The sequence below is a fragment of the Alosa alosa genome, chromosome 11 (assembly GCF_017589495.1).
Source record: "Alosa alosa isolate M-15738 ecotype Scorff River chromosome 11, AALO_Geno_1.1, whole genome shotgun sequence".
In the NCBI taxonomy this organism is placed as follows: domain Eukaryota; kingdom Metazoa; phylum Chordata; class Actinopteri; order Clupeiformes; family Clupeidae; genus Alosa; species Alosa alosa.
In genome coordinates this window covers 30,552,745-30,572,740 of record NC_063199.1, presented here as the reverse complement: position 1 = coordinate 30,572,740, position 19,996 = coordinate 30,552,745, and the positions used below count along the sequence as shown (strand labels likewise).

The window sequence follows — 19,996 nt, the reverse complement described above, 5'->3', positions numbered from 1 at the left end:
TGAGGGAAATTTGGTCTCTGCATTTAACCCAATCGGTGAATTAGTGAAACACAAACAGCACACAGTGTACACACAGTGAGGTGAAGCACACACTAATCCCGGCGCGGTGAGCTGCCTGCTACAACGGGAGAGGGAGCAGTGAGGGGTTAGGTGCCTTGCTCAAGGGCACTTTAGTCGCGTCCCACTGGTCGGGGCTCGAACCGGCAACCCTCCGGTTACAAGTCCAGAGTGCTAACCAGTGGGCCACGGCTGCCCACAAACTGCCCACGTTATCCACCTGTAGAGAACCCACTGCCTTCAAGTAACACAGATTTGAGGTTTCCATAAATCTGATTCCAATCTCTTGCCAGTCACTTTCAGATAATCTGATTGGCATTTTGCTTGCATGCCAGAGACAGAGAGAGACTCAACAGTGGATTGATGTCAGTGTTACTGGTTTCTCCTCACGTTGTATGTATGAATGCTTGTGTGTATGTGTGTATAGCATAATCCATCACGGATGGGTTGCTCTCGCAGATGAGGTTATTCTTCTGTGTGTGTGTGTGTGTGTGTGTGTGTGTGTGTGTGTGTGTGTGTGTGTGTGTGTGTGTGTGTGTGTGTGTGTGTGTGTGTGTGTGTGCATATAGGTCTAACTCACAGGGGGGTTGATGTGGTAGAGCTCTCGGTTCTTGTTGATGGTGTCATTGATCTTGCGCTGCATGTTGGAAACGTGCTGCTCGTAGCTCAGGTCTCCTGGGGCCTTCCCTGCTATCTGGATCCCTCCTGGACACGGCAGTGCAGACAAATACACACCTGTCGCCGACTGCAGTCCACACACACACACACACACACACACACACACACACACACACACACAGAGACAGACACATGAGCGTAAAACACACGCGTACATTGAGCCTACATTAGGAATGGGTTTTTCCTTTGTAAAACAAAATATGAAGAGAAAAATAAGGTACACAGAATCCCACCAGAGTACCTTTTCGAAGACGTGTACAAACACTCATACAAGCACACATACAGTACACTCTTGCAGACGTGACACTCATACAAGCACACATACACGCTTGAAGACGTGTACAGACACTCATACAAGCACACGTACACTCTTGAAGACGTGTACAAACACTCATACAAGCACACATACACTCTTGCAGCTGTCCTCGGCATGAAGGCCTTGTGCACAAGACCAATAAAACTAAACAAATGCACACTCACACACACTTCATTTGCATAATAACCTTGTTCCACTGCACATTACAGCCATTGAACAACCAAACAAGTGCATTAATGCGCACACACACACACATACTCTCACTCACACTCTCAATCTCTCTCAGATATGGAAGGTTTGCAAAGTGATTTCAAAACACCAAAATACAGAATTTTATTTAGATGGTGTGGCTACCGTACCAAATTATTATGCAAATGAAATTTCTCAGATTTTCCAAAATAGTTGATGCCAATGATAGTCAGTATAATTTTCAAGTCATCAACCGTCAAGAGTATAATTTGAATTTTATTGAACAAACCTCCCAATGATAACAGTATTTTCAAAAAAAAATGAAAAACTCAAAATGCACTGTTCCAAATTACTGCTTCCAAATTACTCCCTGTAGCAGCAACTGGAATCCATGTATTTCCACGGAATTATTTTCGGAATCTAATCCCTTATCATACCTGTTCATTCGTACTCGTTATTGTGATGCCGGCGAACGGTAAACTTCCTGAAGGTACTGTCTGTATAAATCGTCTTGTAAATAAACTAGCAGTGCTTCTTCAAAGTTCTCAATGTTTCGTTTTAAATGCCAGGGCCCTCGGAAGTCTACCAATATAGTGTGGAGCTTCTTTGAGCTTCGTAAATGGTGTAAAACAGTGATTTATTTGCTAGGCCGATGCCCAAGGCACCCCCTTTGAAAACCTGTTGGTAGCATCGGCTAACTAGCGCCAGATTTCGGAGTGCAGGGGACAAGCCGAGATGAGCTATGAGACAAAAGTTCACACTCGGTATCATGTTTCAACACACTTAAGGTCAATATCACACCGAACTTCTCCTTTAACATAGGACCCCTTCATTGATATCACCTTCACAATTCTTGCATCCATTGAACTTGAACTTCTTGGAGAGTTCTGCTTTAATGTCTTTGCAGGATGTCAGAATAGCCTCCCAGAGCTGCTATAAGTATAAGTATATATACTCTTTTGATCCCGTGAGGGAAATTTGGTCTCTGCATTTATCCCAATCCGTGAATTAGTGAAACACACAGTGAGGTGAAGCACACACTAATCCCGGCGCAGTGAGCTGCCTGCATCAACAGCGGCGCTCGGGGAGCAGTGAGGGGTTAGGTGCCTTGCTCAAGGGCACTTCAGCCGTGCCTACTGGTCGGGGTTCGAACCAGCAACCCTCCGGTTACAGGTCCGAAGTGCTAACCAGTAGGCTACGGCTGCCCCACCCTCATAGATCTTTTGCTTGATGATGCTCCAAAGGTTCTTAATAGGGTTGAGGTCAGGGGAGGATGGGGGCCACACCATGAGTTTCTCTCCTTTTATGCCCATAGCAGCCAATGACCCAGAGGTATTCTTTGCAGCATGAGATGGTGCATTGTCATGCATAAAGATGATTTTGCTACGGAAGGCATGGTTCTTTTTTTTGCACCACGGAAGAAAGTGGTCAGCCAGAAACTCTACATACTTTGCCGAGGTCATGTTCACACCTTCAGGGACCCTAAAGGGGCCTACCAGCTCGCTCCCCATGATTCCGGCCCAAAACATGACTCCGCCACCTCCTTGCTGATGTCTCAGCCTTGTTAGGACATGGTGGCCATTCACCAACCATCCATTACTCCATCCATCTGGACCATCTAGGGTTGCACGGCTCTCATCCGTAAACAAACCTGTTTGAAAATTAGTCTTCATGTATTCCTGAGCCCACTGCAACCATTTCTGCTTGTGAGCATTAGTGGTGGCCGAATAGTAGGTTTATGCACACTTGCAAACTTCTTGAGGATCCTACACCTTGAGGCTCGCGGGACTCCAGAGGCACCAGTGGCTTCAAATACCTGTTTGCTGCTTTGCAATGGCATTTTAGCAGCTGCTCTCTTAATCCTATGAATTTGTCTGGCAGAAACCTTCTTTATTATGCCTTTGTCTGAACGAACCCGCCTGTGCTCTGAATCAGCGACAAATTTCTTCACAGTACGATGATCACGCATATGTTTTCGGAATTATCCAATGTTTTCATAGGTAGTGCACAATTTCATGCTTTTCAGCAGCAGAGATCCTTCTTTCCCATATTGCTTGAAACCTGTGGCATGCTTTATAATGTGGAACATCCTTCTTAAGTAGTTTTCCTTTGATTGGGCTCACCTGGCAAACTACCGGTAATTATCACAGGTGTCTGAGATTGATTTCAATGATCCAAAAAGCCCTGAGACACAATACCATCCATGAGTTTAATTGAAAAACAAAAAAAATTATGACACTTAAATCCAATTTGCATTTGCAATAATTTGGAACACAGTGTATTTTGTAGTTTATTTTGATACACTTAAAAAATGGGGGTATTTGATATTTTATTTTAAAATACATTTTGATGCATTTTGCCAATCCCATAGACCTCTGAAGTTCGCCTACAAAAAGCTGCCATCTTTGACATCCGGTATCTGGCGATTTGTCCTATGGGAAAATAACATAGGGATTTTGAATTATCGCACCTGTTAAACTCTCACGGTGATGAAAAAGGCTGAAATGCAGACATTTTCCTGAACACACTTTTGTCCTCTACCTTCAAGTGGATACTGTGATCTCCGGTACGTAAAGGCGGCACACTTAGATTTTTGCTACCACAGAGCTAACTTGCACTGCAACTTGCCATAGGTAGTTGGCTTCAATTAACAACCAGATCTCCTTATATGGGCAAAGATGGCCGTTTTGGTTCTATGCCGTTTTGGTCTATTGCCCAGCAACGTTTCAACAACATGACAATACACACACACAGACAAGTAAAAAAAAAAAACAGTCAAAACACGTTCCCACATTCACAGTTCCAATAGAGATGTATCTAAACAGGACACACACACACAGACAGACACACACACACACACACACACATACACACAAAGCCAATCTGACAAGCCAGTATGCAGGCCCCATAGGACTTTCATTGCACGTAAGCACGCACACACACACATAGTTAGCACCTGAGTCACTGAATTGACACAGGAAGCTAGCATCCGTCCAGCAAGATCCTACGCGGTCTCTTGTCTGTCTCACCTGTCTGTTCAGTTTTTGTTTTATCAATCCTTTTTTCTTGTAGTTTTATGTGTAGTGTTAGTTTCCCAGGTATCCCCATATGCAGTGTGATGAGGAGAGGGCAATGGCGCAACTAGATGCATAAGGGGGAAAGCAAACATACAAAACAAAAAAAAACAAAACAACCCCACTTGCCGTTGAGCCGCACTTGCTGTTGTAAGCTATCCCTGCGGTTTGAAACTCCGGTTTTAGAACACTCTGCTGCAGCAAGTTGCTGATTTCAAGTGGACTAGTTGCACCTTTGGTCTGAACTGAGCGGTTAAAGCTATGCCGCCCCACACACACCCACACACACACACACACACACACACACACACACACACACACACAGCGTTGGTTAAAAGCTATGGGGCTAGTATTCTGATTTGTAAAAATGACTAACCTCTAGTGAGTCAAGTGTATTAACAGAGTGATGTCTAGTTCAACAAGGCATTTCAAATCCACGCTCTATAAGGTTAGTATCTTAACACACTCTATAAGGTTAGTATTGAGAAAAAGTGGAATAGAACATTATGCCCAATATTCCAATATGTGGTTTAATGTTCTGCATTTCTCATTAGTGGGTCACTTTGACACTAAAAGTATGATTCTATGTAATGACTGTATGATATCTGTACTGTCCCTGTGTATATCTGTGTGTGACTATGTATTTAGAGATAAGCGGGAATATTATGAGTTTGCAGTGTTTCACTGTTCTGCATGGCTGCGTCAGTAGCTATCTGCTCCGGATTGCCAGGTTGCCACTAATCAGAGTCTGATTCAGTGTAGTCCACGTGAGATGGGATGACCAACGGATGACCAATCTCCCGTCAGCCTGGAAGGATACTTAAACCCTAACTATTTCCTTGTCTAGTTAGAGCAGCTGATGGATCTTTAGGTGAAGTCATGCTGTCTCTCCCTTGATGCGCATCATTGTAAATAAACTCTGTTCCTGATTTTTCATACTATTGGTCTGACTGGGTCTCTATTAAATCTATGGTATCAAAATTACCATCAGTATCTTAACACACTCTATAAGGTTAGTATCTTAACACACTCTATAAGGTTAGTATCTTAACACACTCTATAAGGTTAGTATCTTAACACACTGGCTTGGCAGAAACAACTGTACAAACACAAACACACACATGTGAAAAACACACAAGTTTAGTTGGGAGCTCTGAAGGAAAAAGAAGGGGGGTTGTGTGCACGAGTGTGTGTGTATGTATGTATGTATGTATGTATGTATGTATGTGTGTGTGTGTGTGTGTGTGTGTGTGTGTGTGTGTGACCTAACCTAGTGAGGCTGAACTACCCAAATCAAACTCGACCTTGTCTGACCTGGAGGGAAAGAGGGGCAGTTGCCGTGACAACCTGTGTTCGGTGAGCGTGTCCAGACATTCATACAAACAAACACACGCACGTAAAAAACACACACACTCATTACTGCGGTTAGGAGAGTTTAGTGGCTGCAGAAGGTTCCAGAAATAAACAAAGAAAAATAAACAAGGTATGGAAGTATGGGTATCCGTACCTAAGTGTATGCATATACAGATGCGCATAACAACACACAAGCATTTGTTCTGCCATGCTGGCCTAGATGCATAGGCTCACTCGCTTGCTCACCGCCTGTTCGACACGCATGGTCTCTCCCACAGGTCTGCATGCGTAAGCCAAAAAGGATGTTCATAGTGCACGCACTCAGTCACTCACTCACTCACTCAGTCACTCACTCACTCAGTCACTCACTCAGTCAGTCACTCACTCAGTCAGTCACTCACTCACTCAGTCACCGTCTGTTCGACAAGCATGTTCTCTCCAACGGTGGTGGTTTGCATGAGTAGGCCAAAAAGGACGTTTGTGGAGCACGCACGAACACTCAAACCTAAAAACCTCAACCCCCACACACACACACACACACACACACACACACACACACACAGACTCACCGCCAGGCCAACGAGCATGTTCTCTCCGACGCTGATCTGGATGCGCAGGCCGAAGAGAGCGTTCATGCCGCGCAGCTTGAGCTTGTTGAGCAGCTGAGTGTGCAGCTCGTACTCCATGAAGGGCAGCAGGCTGCTGATGCACGTGGCATTGCCCTCGCCTTGACCCTTCTTCTTCAGACGGCACAACCTAACACACACAGAGAGACAACGTCAGTGTATGTGTGTGTGGTGTGTATGTGTACCAGCATGTATTAGGCAGTTCTTCCCAGTGATGCTGACAACTGTGGACAAGTCTACAATGGTGAACTGCTTGTCTATGCCTCTAAGAGTGTCTGTGTCTGTGAGTGTGTGTGTGTGTGTGTGTCTGGCCTGTATGAGGCAGCTCTGCTGGTGATGCTGGCATCCCTGGGCAGGTCTACGTGTGTGTGTGTGTGTGTGTGTGTGTGTGTGTGTACCTGGCTTGTATGAGGCAGCCCTTGCCGAGAATGCTGGCCTCCGTGGGTAGGTCTATGGTGGTGAAGAGCACATCCGGCACCTTGGCCCTGCGGCAGCAGTAGCAACAGGACAGCTGGGCTGGAAACGGCATGTTGAGCTCGTCGTAGGGAATGTGACAGAAGCCGCAGCCAGGGGGCGCCAGATCCTCGCACCTGCCATACACACACAGACAACGGTCAATTTAGATCAACACGTATACATGGATTTCTATGCAACGTCACGAAAACATGCGTGCGCAACTAAGAGGCAGAAAGCACCATAGAACAGCATAGAGCAGTGCTGTCCATTAAAAGAATAAAATTAGTTTTTGTGCTGAAAACTGCACCAATTCGAAATCACAATGGTTAGAGAATGTTCAATATGTTCAATATCCCTAACAGAATGCATTTCTTCCCCAAAAAATGACAAAATACGATGTTATATTAATAATGCAAATGAACGGCAAACTCTGAAATATAGTCTGAAATGAGATGTTATTATCATTGAGACAACAGGGGTATACAAAAAAAATCAGATTGTAGCTTACAGCAGCCGACTATTTAGGTTAAGTTTATAATGTTGTGGACGGCCACCAAGCATCTTCTGCCCCACGGCCGCACGCACATCTAGTTTTGTTGGTAAACAGGAAAACCGTGTATACACACACACAAGCATTCAGAGTCATTCACACAAACTCAGATAATCTTCCATTGAATTACCCCCCCATAAATCAGTACTCTATCAGCACTACCATAATGAAAACTAACAGACACCAAATAGTACACACAGAGCATTAACATCTAGTTCAGTGCACTGCACTGTTAGATCAGGCATTTCCTGAAAATGCTTTTAAAGATACTTCATGAAAAGAAGTTATTGCTCAAACCTCCACACATCTCTTAACATTCCTGTCTTCTGATGAGGGAAAAACATATGCAGTGTCTTCAGAATGAGCTAGGTTTGCACCTAAACAGCTGCAGTCTACAACCTCACCCCTGCATTCGATGTTTCTTTACATATTTTAGTTTAGAAGCTACTCTAACCTCTAGTGAGTTAAGTGTATTAACAAGTGTCTAGTTCAAAAAGGCATTTCAAATCCACACTCTATACTGTTAGTACCTTAACACGCTGGCTTGGCAGAAACAGCCGGACAAACACACACACACACACACACACACACACACACACACACACATAAAAAAACACACAAACCGCTGGCTAGATTGGTAGTGTTTAGTTGGGAACTCTGAAGGGAAAAGAAGGGGGATGCGTGTGTATGCATATGTGTGTGTGTGTGTGTGTGTGTGTGTGCGCGTGCGTGCGTGTGTGCGTGTGTGTGTAACCTACCCTAGTGAGGCTGAACTACCCAAATCAAACTCGACCTTGTCTGACCCGGAGGGAAAGAGGGGCAGTTGCCGTGACAACCTGTGTTCGGTGAGCGCGTCCAGACAACCATCCTGTAGGAACCGGCAGTTCAGTACTGCAGCCGTACCCACCGCCGACAAAATACACACCTCCTCGCTGAAGAAAAACACACACACACACAGGTCAAAGTTGGAGATACAAAAATCACATAAACATTAAGGTATGCGAGTGAATGTGTGTGCTTTTGAGCATGTTTGTATGTGTGTGTGTTGAATATGAGTCTGTGTGTCAGAGAGTATTATACTGTGTGTGTGTGTGTGTGTGTGTGTGTACCAGATGCTTGTGGACTCGCTGTACCCCACTACCGCGTGGCATCCAAGCGCTTTGGCGTGAGACTTGATCTCCTGGCGAAGCTCCTCCCACCATGCATCACGTGTCTCTGGTTCATCTACAGCAGACACACCCAAAAATACACATGTGCGCACACACACACACACACACACACACATACATAAAAAAGCACGCACCATCACACACATAAATATGGACAAACCAGCATTAGAAACTTACAATGGGTTGGCAAACATTTACTCAGGTATCACTCATATATATAAATATATGCACCACCCCCCCCACCCACCCATACAAACACACACACACACACAAGTCAAACATACACACATAGTTGAAATAGTTATGTGTGTAGTCTGCATGGTGGCAGTCAACCAAACAAACACGCACAGGCACACACACACACTGTTCATGAGACAGTGGGCTCCGTGCTGACTCGGGTAAAGGAGGGTGACGATGAGGATGGAGCATTAGTGATGTCACCTTTGGCTGCCCCACCCACATCATTAATAATTCATGAGTGAACTATCATGCAGACTGCAGAGTGGGACCGCCCCAACAGAGAGCCGGGAGGAACAATATATGTATATATATATATAGAGAGAGAGAGAGAGAGAGAGAGAGAGAGAGAGAGAGAGAGAGGGAGATACAGACAGACAGACAGAGAGAGATACAGATAGTGAGACAGAGAGAGAAAGAGAGAGACAGACAGACAGACACAGGTAGATGCTAAGAAAAAGGGGGAGAGCTCCATGTTAGGGGTAGGTAATTCATCTCTCAAACACTAGCATGCAGGCACATGTCCTCCTGCGACTGGTTTATTTGCTTGTTTGTTTTTAATTAGTTAAATATTCAAACATTCCTCAGCTATTCCACCAGGAGGATGATGGCACGTCATGAGACTTCCCAGGGAAACTCACTTTTATCTGTGCACGGACGCTTCTACAAGTGCTCACCAACTTGACTTGCTGTCATTAGCGGTTTAACTCACATTAGCGGTTTAACTCACTTTTATCTGTGCACGGACGCTTCTACAAGTGCTCACCAACTTGACTTGCTGTCATTAGCGGTTTAACTCACTTTTATCTGTGCACGGACGCTTCTACAAGTGCTCACCAACTTGTTTTGCGGTCATTAGCGGTTTAACTCACTTTTATCTGTGCACGGACGCTTCTACAAGTGCTCACCAACTCGACTTGCTGTCATTAGCGGTTTGCTCAGTATTTATAGGTCAATACACTGAGGTTTTATAGCTAATTCTGTTCTTATACGAGCTACAGTGTGCTACTGTGATGTGTGTAATGTATACTGCTCAAAAAAATTAAGGGAACACTTCACAATTAAGGGAACAAGTGTTTTATTTTGCAAGAACTGTCAGACATTCTGTGAATGTAGTTTGAGAATGGAGAAAAGGGTGGAAGGTTTCAAAAAATGTGCTTTAACAATTGTGGAAAACTGTAAGTGTTCCCTTAATTTTATTTGAGCTGTGTACTATGGTCACGTCTCATTTCTCTCTCTCCCCGACCACCCTCCAACCTATTCATTTATCTTCAGCTCATTCTTGCAGCACACAGCATTGTGACTACCACAATAGAATTACCACAATCTACTCTAAACACCTGGTCAAGTCTGATGACCAGTCATTGCATCTATGAAACAATAAAAACACCAACCTAAAGAGACGGCTCAATGTGACAAGTAGCGTTGTGCACTACACTAGGAGCACAACATTTGCTCAAATCAAACCAGTCCCACACACACTCCTGCCTGCATTGTAAGCCCCCTCCCCAACCCTGTCAATCATGGACCAGACATGCCCCTTTGTCATTTCAAACGCACAAACACACACACACACACAATATGACAGTGCAGAAATTCCTCCCTTGTGAGTTGAGGTTTGGCCATAGCCCTAGTACTATACCAAATGTATAGTACTTCTTTAACAGTGCTATACCAAACATCAACACTAGAGGACCCCCTTCTCAAGCTCCAATCCCTCTGAAGAGGACAGACAGCCCATTCCACACAGCAAACAGCACTTTGTGCAGAAAGAGAGAACAGAGCATAAACTAACTTCCAATTTCTCCCTACCTCTCTCTCTCTCTCTCTCTCTCTCTCTCTCTCTCTACTAATTTCCCTCCTGAAAATCACTCATCTATTGGCTTAGCAACAATAGCCACAAAGGGGTGGAGTCAGAGCTGTCTATCTGGAGACAGAGGCAGGGCAAGGAAATGCCCTACTTCTATCCCCCCTTTTGATTGGTCACACAGCTAATCATGTGATCAGGGTTTGGAAAAAGGGGGGAATTGGGGTGAGGTTGCAGGAACAGCCAAAGCAGAGATAGAGCAGCCAGACAGCGCATGCTGCACACACACACACACACACACACACTATTCTCTCCTCTCCCACACACTCAGCCACCAACACACACAAACATTCACACCAGCAAAGGGTATGGCAGCTCACTGAACAAAATGCTGAGGAAAAACTTGAGCTACACTTGTCTTCAAATTTGCGGTGATGCACCTCAATCTGTGTGTGTGTGTGTGTGTGTCTGTCTGTGAGTGAGTTGGATGTGTGGCTTACTTATAGTGAAAATATGGAACACACAGCATGTGTGTGTACATGTGTCTCTGGAGAGTGTCCTTCACTGAGCTGCCATAGTTTCAGAAGGATAACGTTATGCCACAATGTGTCTTAGTTAGGTACCTGCAGGGCAACTATTCCAGTCTAGCAGTTTGTAAGATCTGCCGCTACCCAACGCTGCGATCACAACCCAACATTAGTAGACCGGTTAGAGGAGCAGAGAGAGAGAAGAGAGAGAAGAAAACAAAGAGAGAGAGAGAGAGAACAGAAAAAATAGAGAAAAAGAAACAGAGAAAAACAACAGACGACAAACAAGATCACAACACTGGACGACACCACTCCACAGGAACTGCAAAGACAGACAAGAGAGTTAATATCACAAAGGGCACTACAGGAGAGCAGGAGAGAAAGAGAGAAGGGGTAGAAAGAGTGAGAGGGAAGGAGACAGAGAAATAAGGGTGTGTGTGTGTGTGGGGGGGGTTAAACTAGGTGGGGCATTGAGATAGCAGCAGAAAGAGGAATAAACAGGGACAGAGCAAGAGAGAGAGGGAGATAGAGAGAGATGTAGACGGAGAGATAGAGGGGAAATCATAGAGGCAAAAAGAGAAATAGAGACAGAGCATGCAGCAGCGCTCTACAGTGTACAGCATTTCGTCTGGATCAGTACAACTACATAGCAAGAGCTCGACCGGCACGCGAGCACACACACATCCTCAAAATGGGTTGTGTTCCACTGACGTTCTTTGGTTCGTTGAGATCGTTTGTGTTAGCTAGCATCATGTTAGCTTGGTTTCAGTCAGTTAGCATGGGCCAAGTTAGCTAGTTAGCTAGCAGGGCTTGGCAAAAAGGCAAGGGGCACAGCAGACTGTAGTACCAATAAATGACTTGGCAGTAAGTTTCACAATTGATGACAGTGAAATAATCACTGGCAGATTGGGCCTAGATTATGGCCCATTTATGATTGGATGTTTCACTCAGTCAAGTTCACCTTAGAGCTACTGAAGATGAATGTAGCTTAAATATATTTCTTCCGAAAGAAACTTTACTTGATTGATGTCAGATGAACACAAACCACAAACACACACACACAAACTCAAAAATTCTGCAGAACTCCACCCCAACCCCATACCTCTAGCCAAAATGTGCAACTGTGTAAACATCAACACAGGTGCCAACATCCAGAAGACTTGCCAACATGAGTTCTTCTAACATCAACAGAAGTCCAATCCAAGACTACTGCAAACCAAACACAACCAAAGTCCTTATGGATTCCAACATTATCTCTTCCTCAAAAAATGTCCTCACTACGATCCTTACTAAATCTTTAACAAACTAAACACCTGAGCCTATCTAGATTTAAAACCAGTGGTTTTGAATACTGTCTAATTCACATGTGCAATAGACTATTTTAGCAAGAGGACAAGAGTTTGAAAATCAAAAATGAACAATCTAAAATCAACACACCCCGAGTTCACAGCTCAGGGACATCAATAAATTATTTGAATGACAAACACCTAACATGGACAATGGTGTGTAATGGATTCTTGATACTACTGGAAGTGAAACCAACACAGTAACCCCATCTGGTTGTCATTCCCCTGGCCCATAGCCACATCCTTAACCCAAATCCAAAACATTAAACGCTGTCCATTCCCATACTCATAATCTTTACCTTTGTCCAAACCCAAACCCATAGACAAACCAAAAATTTGTCAACATTTACCCATACCCAAGTTGATAGCCTTTTCCCAACTCTAAAACCTTGACCTTCATCTATGCAAGCCCATAACCATCGCCTTAGGGTTAAATTTATAACCACTACACTGGTATCTATTGTGGCTCATTTCCATTAAGGACTGGGGCTGGCCCAAGGCTTTACAGTGCTACACTCTGGGGGCATGCTCATAAGCCCCCATGTTCATGCCCCATGTTTGGCTCCAGCAACTCGAGCTAGGTAAAACCAATTGTTTTCGGGTTTTTTTTTTCATAACAACAGTACTCGGTGACCTCGAGAAACAGAGATCCATGGGAAAAATTGCCGGAATTGTCCAATAAACACAGGTGTATAGCCTTGGTGTTCTGTTTCCATTTGGAGTAGTAATATCGGGGACATTAGCTAACAATGCTAGAAACTTCAAAACGGTGCTTGGCAACGACGATTTAAACAAGTCACAAAATTGTAAGAAGCATTAAGTATACTTAATTATTTTGCTAAATTGTTATATATCTGTAGATAGTTTTCTTTCCAGAAATGTAAGCAAAGTCACTTATGTTGCTAGGCAACCCTAAACAATTGCTCCAGGTCTGTTTTTACATTTCTCCAGTTTTATTGTTGCATCATATTCCATTCCAAAAGTCTTCGGTTCAGCCCCGATGCGGCCCTGCCTTACTATACTCTGTCCCTCACTAAAAGGGACATCCAATGGGTTCACCCTGGTTTGGGCTAAGGTCTGCCCTGTCAATCTGAGGACAGAGGTCAAGCAATTCCTGCTAGTTGTTTACACTTGATAGGTAACAGAGAGAGTTATGGGATGCCATACCATTGATCTTATGTTATAGTTGGGAACTTCTGTCTACAAGATACTTGTGATACAGCTGAACAGAAGAGCAGAAGAAACATCCTTGATCCATTTAAGTTCCAAGACAGTTGCATTTGGTGTTTGGAGTGATGTAATTCACTGTATGGCAAGTTAAATAGTGCCTCTATGCCTCTTTTACACAGAATACATATCCATTGGTCCATGATACTGGTATTAATACTTAAAAAAATGCACATTTGAGACAGCCAACCTAATTTTTTATTAAATTACCTGTATGAAAGGCTTGTACATGTGTGTGTGTGTGTGTGTGTGTGTGTGTGTGTGTGTGTGTGTGTGTGTGTGTGTGTGTGTGTGTGTGTATGTGTGTGTATGGCCTTGACACAATAAACCCATTGCACACCATGGTTTTTAGCTGACTTCAGACTTTATATTTGAGAGAAAGAATGATTTGCTCACTTTCTGTAGTCTTTTCTGACATAAATCTGACTTTACTATGCTAAATTTGACCACATTTGATTACCTAAATGTGAATGTTCATTTATACATTTATACATTATTCATTTATGCACACATTCACACATATACACCTACACACACACTTACATATGAGAAGCTAACCTTTCCAGTATTTTAATAGTAACGTATAGCTAGCTATAGATTCTGTCACTTCCAAATCTACCCCAATACAGATGATGTCAGTCACAACTATATAGTAATGCTGACAACATACACACCTATACACTACAACTGACTGACAACATTGCTGGCCCTACAACAAAACTGACTATAAACAATTAAAAGCAGCTAACCATAATAAAAAAAATCCACACAAGGGTCCACACAAATAACACATCCTACCTCTAAATTCTGAGAAGACTTTATACTACTGATAATACAGACTGAATATGATAACTGACCAATAACACAACTATACAGCTGATTAATACCCCACTTAGTATGTCCATCACAGTCACATCAAGACATTAGAGATGTCGAGAAACATCTGAAACAGCCCTGAGGAGGCTCTGAAGAAGACAGGCACTCTTTGGTAGCAGCTGAGTGGTTGAATGTGTGTGATCCCATTCTGTGTGTTTGTGTGTGTGTGTGTGTGTGTGTGTGTAGATGTGACTATGTATGTCTGCATGTGACTGCAATGCATTATTATGGGGGTAAATTCATGTGTGTATGTGTGCATATGAAAGAGGCGAGTGAATGTAAATAAGTGAAGTGAAACTCACCAGGGTTGTGTATCCGGTCAAGCAACTTGACAGAGCGGGCGCTGACCACACCACCAACGTGCAACAGGAAGCCAGGAGGGAAAGACGTAAGGGTGAAAAAAGGGAACTCCTGGGGGAGACAAGTACATGGAAGGTCAATCCAAGGTCAAGGTCAACTGTGGTCAAGGTCGCACAGCCTAGGAAATCAATTTCATTGAGAAACAGAAACTTACAACAACACACACTTTATTGATTTTAAAACATGAACTCTGCATAAAAAAAAAAAATCATGAGCATAGAACCACTACACCACTTTACAGGTAGGAGTGCTGTTGTGAGAGGTTTTGCTTTTCATAAACTGTGTTATCATCCTTTTCCTTTCAACCCATTTAATTTGGCTACTAGCCACTTAACAGGCAAAGGTTCCAGAGAGGAAACTGCCTTCATCTAGCATGCAATGCATCAGACAACATTCATATTCTTACAGGGGCATCAAGCATCCTACAAAACATTTCATTTGAATGCTATTATCCTCACATTCCTTCTTGTCAGAAAGAGGACTGACTACAGTGACCAGTGATGCTGTAGTGTGATTCATCTATAACATTTCAATATGTAGGCTATATGGTTAAATAAAGCAGTTGTATTTTTGTAGATATGACAGGTAGTAATCTATAGTTTTTAGTCACTCTTTAGATATACAGTAGCCATTCAGTTTTGACAAGTTAGCCATCACTTGGTAGGTGATACCGATTTAACATTTACATTATAATTTCATTAGTGAAACCACAGCAGGTAATGTGTAGCCATGTTAGCATTCCCCTTTTGTCATCATCGGTTAGCATTCAAACTGCTTCTCAGGTGCATCAGGTAGCATTCAGACATTGAAGGAATCATCTTCACCAACAGAGGGAGAGAAAACCAAACCGCATTCACCATGCCAGGGATACACGTCAGGAGATGAGAATGACAGACCAGAAACAGGGAAAGGAAACAGTTCAGCAATAGTCCACAAGGTCTATGCTAGCTATATGTTAGCATGATGCTATCTTACATGAGCAACATGCGGATTGTTTTTTGGTGATTCTAGGCAGTTGGTCAGAGCTGTAAAATCTGTTAAGATACCTGAGTGTTTTAATGTATAGGATATGTAAAACAGTCAAAATGTACGTCTAGAAATAGCAACAGAACATAAAGAAATAACCTTTTTGATGTAACACTTGAGCTCCGTGTCCACTAATGTTAGCATGCTAACCAGCAAGCTTCACGGCCTCTCCTTATACCACTTTGTACCTCAAGAGGCATTGTATCAAATACATACAGGTCAATGGAGGAGTGTCGTCTTGGATGTAATTACTGACGATATCTGATGATTCAGATTAATATAATTTCAACTGTAACAAGAGTGTCAATGGAAGCTTAGAATACATTAAAAGCTAGTCATATGATAAACTGACTGTCCTGTGAAATCTAACTGAAGACTGAACAAGACACTGAGTGGCCTGAGTGGCCTAGTGTTGGACATCTAGGTCAACACAGACATGCTAAATCTCCAGACTGACAAACGTGATAGAGATGCTGTGAGGTGAACAGACCCGCTATCGCAACACAGAAGAGACTCTCTGAGAGGGACATCAGACACACAACAAACAGAACGAAATATGACAGGTGACATCGGACACACAAGAAAAAGGTCAAAGGTCACCAAGCGGTTTGTCCACATACCCTGGTACCCACAAACCCACCAGAGGTGGGGAAACCCTATGTCAGCAGAATGAGAGGATGAAGAGGCATATTATTCACTCCTTCTGATGGGGCAATTCTGACATTATTTATACTGCACTAAATGTTAGTTACTCACCTACACTATCCTCTATTGGATTTCATGCAAGTGATATTCATACTGATTCATTGAATTTTGCAATCACAATCACACTCCACTTGCTCTACAGTATCACTCCAAATGTCCAAATCACAAAAATTATACAATTAATTGCACACATGAAGTACTTTACATCCATACCTAACATTCATTCTCATCGCTGACTGTCCAACTCATGCAATACTATTACAATAGGGTTTTAATAGTAATTCCTAAATGTGTTCTATTGTTTCTATGTTTTTGTAATATCTGAATCAATGATATAGATCAGTGGTCCCCAAACTTTTTCTTCAGAGGGCCAGCACGCTATGCCTGGCTCGAAGATGGGGCCAGAGACTCGGAGTATGTCAGTAACCGCAAGTAGCTTAGTGCTGTGACAGCAGTCTACCTTAGTTGAATATTAATCCATCACATTTAATCATAGGCTATTATAATCTAATACCATTGTTAGCTGTGCCATCATGCCATATCAATATAAAATGTAGTTTAACATGGAAATAGCTCAAATGAAATAATACTGATAAAATACTTTAGCATTTCCAAAAGTATATTTTATTCAAAATTGGTGAACTCTGAGTCTTTGCATACACAGGTCAAGTTGTGAACAAGCAATATCCTACAAATAATTTAAAGTTCTCAAACTATGACAGTTACATGATATGGTCACTAAGTACCCTTTTAAATACAGTAGCCATCAGAGGACAAAAATGTGTCATTTGTAGCGATACAATCTGTCACATTTGGTAGGCTGCTACATTGTTTGCAGGTAGGCCTACATTTCTTTCCGTTTTCAATGGCAAACTCGAAACCACGCCAAAACAACCACCAGTGGACAAAAAAAGTATTACATGTGTACTGTTAAGACTCGCCATAGAGAATGAATGGGGGAAATTGTGGAGGTTATACTGTATACTGTGTCATACTCCTGTGCGGACTCAATGCTATATACCACGGATGTGTTTTGGGGGGCCACCCAAAATGAGGTGGTGGGCCTTAGTTTGGGGATCACTGATATAGATAAACCAAAGCTAAATGTACTTGGCCCAAAACTAAGATTAGCAATGACGTCAATCCTCAAGGCCTGGACAACCTGTTCTGATATGTGTGCTTAGTGTATTCCTGTTTAGTGTTTTGTGTGTGTGGGTGTGTAACTTACCCGCTGCTCCAGAGCTGTTTGGGTCTGCTGCCTCAGCAGAGTCTTGAGAGGCCCAGCCTCCTTCCCTCCACTTCCCCCACTGCCCATTCCTGAGAGAGAAAAACAACCTCACTTCTCAATTCACTACCTCAAAAAATTATCACAACCTCACTGGTTCATTCATTAACGCACAACCGTACTTTTCTCATAACTACCTTACTGCTTCATTCACTAGGGCAGAGTGTCACTGCCTAGGTCACTCATCCTAATACATAACCTCATTGCTTATTTCTCAAATTCTTCAACCACAGCCCTCTATCCATTATTGTACAACATCCCTTCTGCTGTAACTTATGAGTGATATTGACAATTTATTAATTACAGTATATATTTATTTATACTGACAAAGTTCAGTTCTCACTAACCATAGTTCAGATACCATATAAAAATCAAACAACTGCATGCATTGCAACTGTATTTTTCCACTGCAAAAGCTGTGAGGTAGGATGGTATTAAAGAAGGTCTCTTTCAAAATTAGCTTCTCATATTCAGACTCACAATCTAATTGTTTTAACTTCCATGGTAGCAGGTGATATTGTCCAAGCAATACAAATGTGTCTGGAACAGTAGATGTTACAACAGTTAACTACAGCCCTTCAGTCTTAGTTCAAAAATACTTCTATACCTCACAACACAACGACACAAGCAAACTCTTGAGCTTAAGTATGTACCTCTTTTTCATAACTATGAATGGCTCATGGCTGACAAGGCTACACATCGCTAACTGAATTGCAAAATAGTTGGTGACCAGCAATCAGGACGCTTTTCCCAAATTGTTCTTCCACTAGCCATGGATAGAAGGGGAGGGTTTTTAAACTGGACATGCCTCCTGGAAGTCAAAGGCTAGGGGGTCACACAGTATACTCCTGTGGCAACTGTGGGCCATAGTGTGAAGGTCGTCCCTTTAGGACAACCTACAGTAGGTCCAAAGATTGTGGCTGCATAAAACAAATGCTTTTATAAACATAAAAAAGCTGTGGCAAACCAAATTAAAAACAAGGTGGGGTTACTGATCTGGTGCTACACACACACACACACACACACACAAAAAAACACACACACATTCAACATAATTAGCTAATGGGTGGAGATGAGTTTAGTCCAATGAAAGTCTGGGTGTGGTAGGTATTTGCGAGTGTGGGTGTGGTAGGTTATTGCGAGTGTGGGTGTGGTAGATTATTGCGGGGGTGGGTGTGGTAGGTGTAGGTGTGGTAGATTATTGCGAGTGTGGGTGTGGTAGGTTATTGCTGGGGGTGGGTGGGGATGTGGGGCATATCACAGTGAGTGTGTCCTACCAGAGGCTGCCAGAAGCAAGTTCTCACTGAAAGAGACACTCTTTCTCAGCGTGGCTGCTTCTGATTGGGCCACAAGTGAGGGGGGAGGAGTTGAGCTCCTGGGGGTTCCCTCTGATCCTGAGGGGCGGGGTTTGAGTGGGGAAAGGGGAGGGGCCGAGACTGAGGAGAGGGTGGGAGAGCTGGGAGAGAGAAAGAAGGTGGCACGAGACTGACGGACTTCTGAGGGGATGACAACAACACGAGGTGGACACGATGGGGACAGAAAACACCGGAAGGGGGGAAACAGAAATGAGCCAGAGTGAGAGGGGGAAGGTGGGTAGTCAAGAATGCATAGAGGACAGAGAGGAATCAAATACAAAACACAAAATGGACATACAAAACAAGAAAAGGAGCAGGAAAATGATGGAACAGAGTCTTGAAAAGAGTCTTGAAAAGAGAGGATCAGAGATGAAGAGAAGGGAGACCTCTGCAGTGGACCACTGGCAGGAGAATACATTAATAAACTAAGATTACAAGGCATAGGGCTTACATGATGATAATAATTAAATCTTAAAGGAACCGTATGTAAGAAATTAAGTATGTATTTCAATTAATCATAAAATGACCCTGATATGTCACTAGACATTAAGAAATCATGTTCATTTCAAATACTTATATCACTGACAACAGTAGTCCAGCCAGGATATTGTCATTTAAAAAGTGAAGTTGCAGCCCTCAACTGATGTTGATGTTGTGTTTTGTCATGTCATGTCGTGTTTTGGCCTGATGCCCCACCCTCTACCTATCTACTAATCACAAAGTCAGTAGTGTTTCGGCATCTGGGTTGGCAACCTCGAGTCAGGGGGGAGGGGGAGG

At 43.1% G+C, this 19,996-nt stretch overlaps 1 protein-coding gene across 16 annotated transcripts in view; it reads right to left on the bottom strand.

The window, feature by feature from the left end:
* The window catches only part of c2cd5 (C2 calcium dependent domain containing 5), a 57,141-nt gene that overhangs the window by 24,469 nt on the left and 12,676 nt on the right, over positions 1-19,996 (bottom strand). For 6 of the 16 annotated variants that reach the window (XM_048256343.1, XM_048256336.1, XM_048256334.1 and 3 more), the window contains 9 exons: positions 19,142-19,360; positions 17,808-17,896; positions 14,791-14,899; positions 11,136-11,189; positions 8,409-8,523; positions 8,058-8,231; positions 6,692-6,883; positions 6,237-6,423; positions 638-802 (listed from right to left, as the gene is read on the bottom strand). In XM_048256343.1, coding sequence (XP_048112300.1) covers positions 638-802; positions 6,237-6,423; positions 6,692-6,883; positions 8,058-8,231; positions 8,409-8,523; positions 11,136-11,189; positions 14,791-14,899; positions 17,808-17,896; positions 19,142-19,360 — 1,304 coding nt within the window. Of the gene's footprint in view, positions 1-637; positions 803-6,236; positions 6,424-6,691; positions 6,884-8,057; positions 8,232-8,408; positions 8,524-11,135; positions 11,190-14,790; positions 14,900-17,807; positions 17,897-18,344; positions 18,865-19,141; positions 19,361-19,996 lie in introns of those variants that run through there. The other 10 variants (XM_048256341.1, XM_048256345.1, XM_048256344.1 and 7 more) reach the window with 4 other exon arrangements.